A 10,999-nucleotide genomic window follows, 5' to 3' on the forward strand; every position below is an offset into this window, starting at 1 on the left:
TTCACGTTCGCACTGAAGTGTTCACACACTGTTACTTTTATTTTCCATCATGAGACACATGTTTTCCTGAACTGTTAGATCTGATATTGCCCAGGATGTCACAATTTCATAGTGACACTGTGAACTGTCCCCTCAAAACCTGAAGTAAAATTAATTCCTTATGATAGATGCCTCTTAAAACAAAGGAGTCTGTCGCCCCAAGCCTGGCCCTGCAACTCGACATGTGAGATTCCCTCAGGCCTGCTCCCCCGACTGCTGCTCCTGGGACAGGGACCAGAGCTGAGTCAGGGGAGACGCCTGTCCCCTCACACCCCACATGGGCTGTGATGTCCCTGGGGACTCTCTGCTTCAGGAAGAGTTTCTGCTAAGGCCCTGCCGAGAACACAAGCAGGGGTTTCACTGAGGAAAGAAGAAATGTCCCAGGGATGGGGGGAGATTTGGGATGGACTAGACTGCGAGCAGGAGGTGAGGACACCCCATCTCCTCCTTCAGCCTCAGACTCTCCAGGGAGGAGCTGGAGGACCCAGGTTGCCAGGGTCATGGGGAACACTTGGTAAAAGATAGTTTCCCATCACTCAGATCTCCACCCTGTCCTGTCCTGGGTCTGTGTGGTCTAGAGTCTGCCTCCTTCAAGACCCCCCAGGGACCTCAGATGACCTGGGCAGGGAGAGAAGGAAGCAATTTGCATGAGGCCCCTCCTCCTCCTCATGGGGCGTGAGGCATGCAAAGGTCCAGGACCCCACCTCCAGCCCAGGAAGACAAGGAGGCCATGTCCTGGGAGGGTCCTCACCATGGCCTGGATGGTGCTTCTGCTCTGGCTCCTCACTTACGATCCAGGTCAGGGCCTGGGACTCTGCATCCTCTGGGGCATCTCCAAGCAGAGTCTCAGGGTCCTTGTCTCCATAACAATCCCTGTCTGTCTCCTGTTGCTTTTAGTGGTAGATGCTTAGACTGTGGTCCAGAAGCCATCACTGCCAGTGTCTCCGGAAGGGATGGTCACTCTCACCTGTGGACTGAGCTCTGGGTCAGTCACTACCAGTAACTACCCTAGCTGGTTCCAGCAGACCCCAGGCCAGGCTCCCGGACTGCTTTTCTATAGCACAAACAGTCGCCTGTCTGGGGTCTGTAATTGCTTCTCTTGTTCCATCTCTGGAACAAAGCCGCCCTCACCATCACGGGGGCCCAGCCCAAGGACGAAGCCGATTATCACTGTGGTCTGGGAACTGGTAGTTACAACGCCACAGTGATGTAAGCCCTTGGGGAAGTGCTACCAAAACCTGCCCTTGTGCTCAGAGGGCTCAGCGCTTAGTGGCAGGAGAGGTAGGGAGGGGGTGGGACAGGTCAAGGTCCCCATGGGGAGGGAGGCTCTGGGCCCGTCTCCTGTCCCGTGGTTCATGGCCACGTGTCTCCTCCCAGCTCTCCCCGGTGTGTCCATCTCTCTAAGGGGACCCCTCTCTGCCCATGTTGTTGGGAAGGAGGCTTGGCTCCTCAGGGAGACTCAGACCCCCACCACTGCCATTAGGACTCTTGTCATTCAAATCACACTAAGAGATGTATCATGAACTTGATCTTGCAGACAAATTAATATTTCACTTGATGGGAGGGACACAAGTAGTGGAATTTTCTAGAAATGCAATTTCCCATCTAGAGCTCCTGAATCACAGCCATTTGTTGGTGGCAAAAATCTGTGGTTAACAAGAACCTCCCCAAAATATATAAGAACATCAAAATTCCAGAAATATGCTTTGTGTATTATTGTGAAATAACCCCTGAGAATTGTCTTAAATTGGGCCTAGTCACATTAACTTCCCATGACACAGTTCAGTTCAGTCGCTCGGTCGTGTCTGAATCTTTGCGATCCCATGACACATTGACTCCCAATTCACAATAAAAATACAAAACCCCCCAAATACTATTAACAACTTAATTTCAAAATAAGACAGAAATTGGGTGGAATTTCCACAAATCTTTGTTGTCTAAGCACAGACCTCAAGCTCATGGGACGATTTATGTTCCTGGAAGAACCTTATTCAGAACTGGCTCCCCAAATCCCCACACTCCCCACTGACTCCCGGGTGCCTGGATGCCAGGTCATGGCCGGCTCCTCAACTCGTGGATAGCCCCTAGGGTCCCGCCCCTGGATGCAGCAATGGGCTGGGAGATGGAGCAGAAACAAGGGGAGACGGAGCGAGGGGAAAAGCAGGCTCGTGTGCACCCCGTCCCCTCTGCTGTTGACTGTGGGGCCAGAAGACCTGAGCCTTGACCCCAGCTGGGCCATCAGTGCTGAATGTGAGGTGGGTGCAGGTGGCTGGCACTGTGGTCACCCCCTCCCTCCCTGGTGTTCCCGAGACGTCAGAGCCCGGGGAGCTGAGCATCCATGATCTCTGTAGCACAGCAGGCCCCTCAGCCCGGCTCCCCTCCCTGAGGGCCGCAGCTCAGCAGGGCCTGCTCTCACCCCCTGGGTGGAAGGAGCAGCTGACAGGAGTTGCCCAGGGGCCCTGGGCGGAGTCAGACAGAGAGCAGTGGGGTCGGTGGGCAGTGAACACACACTCATGATTGATGGACTTTCAGGTGGAAGATACAGGGCAGCCCTTCCTTCCTCATTTTCCCCACCACGAACATTCCCCATACACGACACCAGGAGGTGCTGTGCACCTGCTCACATGGCAGAACCTGAACACACCCTAATTGTTCCCCTGACCTGGCCCTGTCCCTGGGCTCCCTGGACTGAGTTGGAGGTCTCAGCAGGAGGTTTCTCACAGGAGAAAGACATAGAGCCCGAGTCCTCAAGTTCTTTCTGGGAGTGAAGCTGCAAATGGGCCAAGGATGTCCTGTTCATAGTCACCAGGGCCCCACCCTCTTCCCCAGAGCAGAGGAGGGGAGAAGACCCAAGAGTCCACACCCTGCACCCCTCCAACTCCCTCAGCCACCTCCTGCTCCTCCTCAGCTCTTTCCTAAGAGCCTCTCCCCTCCTCCAGCCCCCTCTGATTCATGACTTCTTCCCTATCCTGGGCTCCCTGTTTCTACAACACTCCACCCCTGACCTCCTCCGTCATGACCAGGGTCACTGTGACAGAAAGTCATGGACATGTTTCCAGAACTTCCTGAACTGGACACTCACTTCGTGCCCCTCCATGAACCCCTCTAACCTTTCCTTCCGGAGAAGACTCAGGTTTTCGGCTCTCAGGTGTGACCCCAGGTCGTCCCCTCCCTGTTCCACCCCTGATTCTCCCTCATTTCCCAGAGGATCCAGGGAAGCCCTCCAGCAGCTGATTTATCCCCTGAACACTCACATTCCGTCCCATGTGCCCATCGAGTGAGGAGTCAGGAGAGGAGAGAAACCCTGGTCCTGAGACCTGGGCAATGATTCCTGGCTGAGGAGTGTCTGTGCTCAGCTGCTGTGGGACTGATTTTATGCACGGTGAGCACAGGAGAAGGCGCTGGGGCCCTGGGCTGGGAAAGCAGAACCTGTCCCGGGGCTGTGCCCCCGGAGCCATGACTGCTGCTCTGTCTGACCATGTCTATGGTCCCGTCTGAGATTCCTGAGAACAGCTGATCTGCCTTGTCATGTCCTGTGTCTCATCTCAGATCTGAGGCTGACCCATGGCTCTGATAACTCAGCCTGCCCTGTTTCACAGAGAGAACGTCCTGCTGCGACAGTAAATCCCCCAGTGGAGATGCCATACGTGCCAGAAAGTCTTTAATATTATCTTATTTAAAAAACAGAGGCGACAAGGAAAATTATGTTTTAGAAATACTACAATGTCAATGCAAAATTAGAGCCAGAGTCGGACACAACTTAGTGACTGAACCACAATATTTTCTTCAGTTAGATTTAGGCATCTATTTTAAGTGATGACCTTAGATTTTTACTGATCTATGAACACATTTTGGTTCATTGAAAATGTCAAAATCACACATCCCCTGTGTAACACTCACATGTACCACAGGGTAAGCTACAGTTGGCTGCTGTTTTCTATCCAAACACATCCTGAAGGTATAATTACAAAACCACTTTGGGGAAAGTTGACTCAAGAGCTCTAGCACCAGGTCAGGATGTGTGCTTGGGCCAGGACACCAGGGGGCGCTCTCAGGCCTTTCCTGAGGGGTGGGGGTGGGGGTGGCGGTGAGAGCAGAGACCAGCCCCCTGGTACTTTCTGGTGCCTTAAGATCTGGATTTCCAACTTTTACATCCCACACTGAAGCCCCAGGAAACCCCGTCCCTGATCATACACTGGCCTCCCTAGGGAACAGGAAGCTGAGCCAGGTCCCAGAGGTGATCAGGGCATTGTGGGGTTGGGGGGGTCATTTGCATGAAAGGCCCCGCCCCCTCTCAGGGTATGAAGAGGGGAAGGAGCGTTGTGGGGACGCTCTGCTCAGCTGTGGGGCGACAGAAAGCAGGACGCCCTGACATGTCCACCATGGCCTGGTCCCCTCTGCTTCTCACCCTGGTCACTCTCTGCACAGGTGACTGGAAGGGAGGACAGGGGAAGGGCCCTGGGAAGACTCACAGGCCTTGCTCCCCTTTATCGTGTCTGGACCCCCGAGTCACCGTCTCTGTCTCTGCCTTCCAGGATCCTGGGCCCAGGCTGTGCTGACTCAGCCATGCTCCGTGTCCGGGTCCCTGGGCCAGAGGGTCACCATCACCTGCACTGGAAGCAGCAGCAACGTTGGACGTGGTTATGTGGGCTGGTACCAACAGATCCCAGGATCGGCCCCCAGAATGCTCATCTATGGTGCGACCAGTCGAGCCTCGGGGGTCCCCGACCGATTCTCCAGCTCCAGGTCTGGGAATACAGCGACTCTGACCATCAGCTCGCTCCAGGCTGAGGACGAGGCGGATTATTTCTCTTCATCTTATCAGAGTGGTGGCATAGCACAGTGCTCCAGACCAGGGGGAAGTGAGACAAAAACCTGCTCTCCTCAGATATGGGCCTCTGCCATAGCCACTTCTGTTGTCTGATTTATTTAAAACTGCGGTCTGAGCCCGACACGAGGGATTTGGTCCAGGAAATATTTTCACATCTTCTTCATTCTGCCCCCTCACCAATGCTTTTCTTTGGCAACCACATACTATATGAATATCTGAAGTTGAGCAGAAGGCCCTGAATGCCAGAGGCAGGTCCTGGCGGACAAAGTCCATGACAGTCAGGTCAGAACCAGACAGTGTCCAGCTGTGTCTGCTTCAGGACACTTCAGCTCCTTGGTCATCCCTGGGCTGAGCTTAGGCCCATGCTGCTGCTCCTGCCTTTCCTGTGACCGCCTCTCAGGCTCCCCCAGAGCTCCAGGCCTGCGGGGACTAGACGAGGACTCCGTCTCACTGGGGGAGGTGGGGCAGCCCAGGGGCTTCCTGCTCAGGCTCTGCTGGGCCTTCTGCTGCTGCTGCCCCACCCTGATTCCAGGTCATCGGGCGGGGCGGGTCTGCCCGAGCATGGAGGGTCCTCCTCTCCCCTCTGTCCTCAAAGTCCCCCCAGCAGCACATTCCCAGGAGAGGGTCTCCAAGGACACAGAAAATCAGTCTCCCATCACTGTGGACACAGGATCTGTTAGTTCTCTATCTTAGTGTCCGAGGTGGGGGTCCGTCAGCGCATCTCAGCCCTGGGAGGCCCCCAAGCCCTCAGGCGTCTCTCCTGCACAGGGAGCAGGTTCTGCTCTCAGCCTCCTCTGTCCTCTCATGGTGTTCAGGGCTCAGGCAGGGTGGACTCAGCCAGGGTCGCTGACTCCATGGACGCTCAGCCACACTCACCTGGCTGGGAACAGCAGCACTGTTGGCACCAAGGGGGCGACTTGGCTGCCGTCTCAGTCGTGCTGAGTCCCAAGCTCTGAGCACAGGAGTCACAACCCGCCCGCAGGTCTCAGCGAGGCTGGCGGGCTCCAGGTCAGGTGGGGCCCCCTGACAATCTCTGGGCCCTGCCCGAGGACGAGGCTGATTGTTCCTGCTCAGCTGGGACTCAACCCTGCTGCTCATAGGAGGCCTCACCCAGGAGGAAGTGACCCCAACCCTGAGCTCCCGGCCTCACCCGCACGTGGGGTCACGGAGCACAGGTCACACGCCTGTGTCCTGCTCCCTGTCACTGCCCTTTCACACTCACGTGTGGGGTCTGCACATTGGCTGCCTGGGCTGTGGGGCCACTGTTAACAGTGATGTATTTTGGGAGATGTGGGGTTCAGTTCAGTTCAGTTGAGTTCAGTCACTCAGTTGTGTCCGACTCTTTGCGACCCCGTGAATCGCAGCACGCCAGGCCTCCCTGTCCATCACCAACTCCCGGAGTTCACTCAGACTCACGTCCGTCGAGTCAGTGATGCCATCCAGCCATCTCATCCTCTGTCGTCCCCTTCTCCTCCTGCCGGGGCCCAGCCCCAGCTGATCCAGGGTATTCGAAGGAGAGACGGCATCGGCGACCTATTTATTTAAATATTCATCAAAGATATAAAGAGTAATAGAATGAGGATAGCTCAGTGAAGAAATTCAGTGGAGAAAAGAGGCTGAAATAATTCAGCCAGAAGGTGAGAGAAAGAACATGGGGAGAAAAAGTTTCGGTGAACAAGACCCGCACTTTATTTTCCAAAGTAGTTTTTGTACCTTAAGTTATGCATAGAGGATAATGGGGGAAGGGGTAGAGCCATGCAGTAAGCCAGGCTTTCTTCCTGAAAACTTATCATATGCAAAAGTCTAGGTGATTTGCATCATCTTCTGGCCCAGAGGCCTGTTAACATTTTAAGACCCTTTCTTCAGAAAACTTATTTTTCTCTAAAGGTGATTAGGCAGGCGCCACCCTCCAAAAGCATTAAAGTTGTATTCCTATAGGGCAAAGGTGTGGTGGGCTACAACAAAAAAGAATTAACTCAAGGGTCCAAGGTTACAAACACTAAAGCTACTACTTACACCAATTATATTAATCAATACACTGCCAGGGACACAGCAGGTAAGGGATATGGAGACTTAGCAGCAAACATTGGCCCAACAAGTGAAAAACCCTTCACCAATACAATTTCTAATCAATCTTTTAACTGCTCAAAGGACTCTGTATTTAGACAGTTTAGAACATCTCATGCCTCTCACAGTTGGGAGGCTCTGAGCAATCACATGTGGCCAGAAAAACCTATTCAGGCAGGCTAGAGGACTTCCAAAGGAGTTTGTAGGTTGAAACACTATCACACCCAGGAACTTTATTAACTGGAGCTATAAGTTCACTCTTTTTTCAGAGAGAGGTAGTGGGGGACAGCCCCCCCAACCCCCGTCAAGTCAGAGGTGTAGGTGAGAGCACAAAGCAGAAAGTAGGCAGACTCTGGTTTTGGGGGTAGATGCTCGAGAATTTCCAGGGGGACTCCTGAGGCTCGATCCCGCCTTTGCGTATGCCGAACCTCCTTCCTCATGACGTGCGGATCTTTGGCTGGTGGAATCAGGCTTCAGACACAGCTACTGAGCAAGGAACACAATTACCGCACGTTGTGGGAAGCGGACACTGTGGCAGCAGCTCAGAAATGGACATAAAGTCGTGCTTCGTTTCACACAGTGAGAATAAGAATGGTGTGGCCACACTTCACAACTTACTGCAGAGGTTTTCACCCCAAACCTCCTCAGCTGCTCTTCTCAGTCCTTCCGCTCCTCGTGAGGTCATTTAGGAGAAGGGAGTTTAGAATACCTCCATGACAATCACACCATCTTGTCAGACACGTGCTCACTTTCAGATCCGCTCAAGAGTCATGAGTCTTTCTGTCATTTTCATTTGGTATTTTGGAGAATCTTAATTTCATAGTTGTATTAATGGCTACCCACTCCAGTATTCTTGTGTGGAGAATCCCATGGACAGAGGAAACTTGCGGGCTACAGTCAATGGGGTCAGAAGACTCGGACACGACTGAATGACTTTCACTATTGGTAACCTAAGTTGTAAGTATATTGAGTCCACCCCCGTGTATTGATGGTTTCTCTCACCACAAACAGCTGATCCCCTGGTGCTGCTGTGGGTGTCAGCATTGGATCAGCAGCCCTGAACCTTGTACTCTTGTGACCTGCAATCAGGGCCTGTGTGTGGGCAGACCCATGTCCCTTCACAGACCACAGCTGACTCTGTGGCTCCCTGCACCCTGAGCAGTGACATCAGTGTCAGCTGCTCTGCTGTTACTGGAACCAGCAGCAGCCAGGGAGCCCCTCTTCGGTCCTCTGGTCCTACCTCTCAGACTCCAGTAAGAACCAGGCTCCGGGGTCCCTGTGGGTTCTCTGGATCCAAAGATGCCTCGGCCAACGTGGGGCTCCTGCTCGTCTCTGGGCTGCAGCCTGAGGAAGAGGCTGACTCTCACCATGCAGGCTGGTGCAACAGGGCTTCTCACAGCGATACAGGTAGATGGGAAACTGGGATGAGAGAGAGGCTCAGCCTGTCAGGGGCTTGTTCTTAGAGAACCGTCAAATGTTAAAGAATACCCCAGAATCCATTTATTCCTGAGGTATGTTCTGGTTCACAGTATATCTACTCCCAGTTTTACAGTCAATTTTGCTGAAGTCAAAGAAAATGTAAACAATTTATGATACCACTGAACTGCACGCTTGTCATCTGTGTGATCAAGGGAGCTGTGGAGCTGAGCTGCCTCACTTGAGATCAGGAGCAGGAGGCTTCCCAAGATGCGCCTTCAGCAGAGACCGTGGACCATCCCAGCAGGCAGATCGTCCCCCAGGGTGTGAACTCTGCTTCCGAAGGGGCAGAGCAGAGAGCGTGAGGAGTGAGGGGCACCGGTGATAAATCGCAGGAGGCAGGGAAGCCCGGGAGTGGTTCTCCTGACCCACAGGTGCTGGCGCTGTCCTGCCCTCCCCTCCTCTTGTCTCCACCCCATTGGAGCATTTCCTACTTCAGGGCTGGGTTGGTCTGTGGACAGTCAGGAACAGGGGCTCCTCAAGATGTGCCCATGTCCTTCTGCTTGTGATGCCCCCGATGAGTCCAGATCCGAGGGCTCCATGTCCTGTAGAAGGAACAGAGCTGGGAAGCGGGGATCACCACGGCAATGATGACTAGAGATTCCAGGCAAAGTCCCTGCCTTTGTGACCCAGGACAGAGATGAGGGACACTGAGGGCTTCTGCCTTGTTCTCTGGCTCCTGGTGGGTCCACACCCCTCCTGGATCCCTCTGGACCCCAGCCTGATGAGGAGGTTGGACATCAGTGTCACAGAGCTCATCACTAACCACAGCCACAGGGAATCCCCGTGTGATGGGGATGTCTGATGAAAGCTTGCCCTCTACTCCCTTGTGGACCCATCACTGCCCTGACCCTGACTGTGACGTCCCCAGTGCTGGTTCACGTCTCTGCTGTCACTTGTGCTATTAAATCCAGGCCGTCTCACCTCCTCATCCAGGTCCATCATTATGAGGCTCAGAAAATTGTCTCTTTCTCTGCCTGGTCTCCAAATACAAGCAGAATGACCATGTGCCCAGATACACAGAGTCCCTCAAGGGTACTGAGCAGGATGTCGAGGAAGCAGAAGCCCAGGATCTGTGCCCTGGAGTCCCAGGGGGCCTCTCCCACCCCCTGCATGTCCCTCTCCTGATCCAGGCTTTGGGTTCTGCCCTGAACCCAAACACTTAGGGAAGCTGGGTCCTCCCTTTTCCCGGGGATTGCTGCCTGAAGAGCCCTCCTCTCCAGGTACTGGGAGACCCTCCCCATTAGGATGCGGCTCTCAGACTCCTCACTTGCCCATACCCTCGTCTTTTGCCTATGGTCTCTCCCCCTTTTCCCTCCCTGGTTCCTTGCTTGAGATGATATTGGGTAAATGTCACTATTTTAAACCCTATAAACCCACCTCCATTAAATCAATGGATTCTAACAATCAAAGGTTAGAACCTTAGACTTCACCATGTCCAGTGAAGATCAGGTAATGGTTAAGGGTTTCTCAACCAGAGATGAAACAGGAGCCCAGAGAAGGATGAGATTTCCAGTTATAGTCATAATCTTTTATGTCAAACATTTACTATAGAAAGATTATAAAAGTAGACTCAAAACATCTTTAAATATCTGAGTCAAAAAGATGTACTGTGAGGACCATGATCAAGGGTATATGAGACCCCCTGGAATTTATCAAGAAGAGATTTGTTGTTCCTGAGAGCCTCCTCTTTGCAAAGAGAGAAATAAGAACAGAGCCATGCAGTCCGGGCTTCGAAGCAGATTCAACCTTGGCTACTTATCAAGCTGGGAAGGAAACTCAGACAGAATCATGACCAGGCACCACCCACGGGCATGCTGGGAGTTTGAACCCTGGAAACTCAGGTTCAGGTGGTTGTGTTCTGGCAGGGAACCCACGAGCTAGACGGAGCAAACTCAGACATCAGGGAATCCTGAAATTCATTAGTGTATCAACATACCATTCAGGGGTCTGAGGTCATTAGGTACCTGGAAAAGTCAAAGGCAGGTCCAAACTAGGCGAAGGGGATTCATACTACTGCCCTGGGCGGTGACATCAGGGAGACCCAGCTGCAAGTGTGAGAAAGCCCTTCCAGGAGGCTGTGGTGTGAAGTGGGGGAGGAGGAGGTCTGAGTCCAGCAGGGGGCGCTGTGGGTCTGGTCCTGAGAGCTCAGGGTCCTGACCAGGCCGGCTGGCACCTCCTCTGTTGGCTCTTGCCCACGTGGGCAGCAGGGTCCTCACTGGAGGGTGACGTCCTGCACCTGGGCCCCCAGGGGACACGGCAGCTCTCAGCTCAGAGCCACACGCGTACCTCTCAATTCCTGCTGCTCTGTCGTGGGGTCAGTGCCCAGACCTGACATCCAACCAAGGACAGAGGGATGGTCATACAACAAAAATGAACTTCCTTCAGGAACCTCGACCTCCAGGGGTACCTGGACAGGGGATGAGAGACCCCTGCAGAGGAGGCCCCATTGCCCACAGAACTCCCGGGTGTTCCCCGTGGAAGAGGGATGCAGGCAAGGACCCTCTGTCACCATCTCTGTCATTTAAAAATGTTCCCTGGTGTGTTATTTGGCAATTTCAACATTTTGAATTGAACTATGGAAAC

At 53.5% G+C, this 10,999-nt stretch overlaps 1 gene segment (V, D, J or C); it reads left to right on the forward strand.

The window, feature by feature from the left end:
• Window positions 1-4,421: 4,421 nt before the first annotated feature.
• Window positions 4,422-10,748, forward strand: LOC129629776 (immunoglobulin lambda variable 1-40-like). The segment is given in 5 exon segments: window positions 4,422-4,467; window positions 4,575-4,769; window positions 8,219-8,344; window positions 9,285-9,349; window positions 10,665-10,748. Coding segments are annotated over 5 exon segments (516 nt in total).
• Window positions 10,749-10,999: the final 251 nt, after the last annotated feature.

The sequence above is a fragment of the Bubalus kerabau genome, chromosome 16 (assembly GCF_029407905.1).
Source record: "Bubalus kerabau isolate K-KA32 ecotype Philippines breed swamp buffalo chromosome 16, PCC_UOA_SB_1v2, whole genome shotgun sequence".
In the NCBI taxonomy this organism is placed as follows: Eukaryota; Metazoa; Chordata; class Mammalia; order Artiodactyla; family Bovidae; genus Bubalus; species Bubalus kerabau.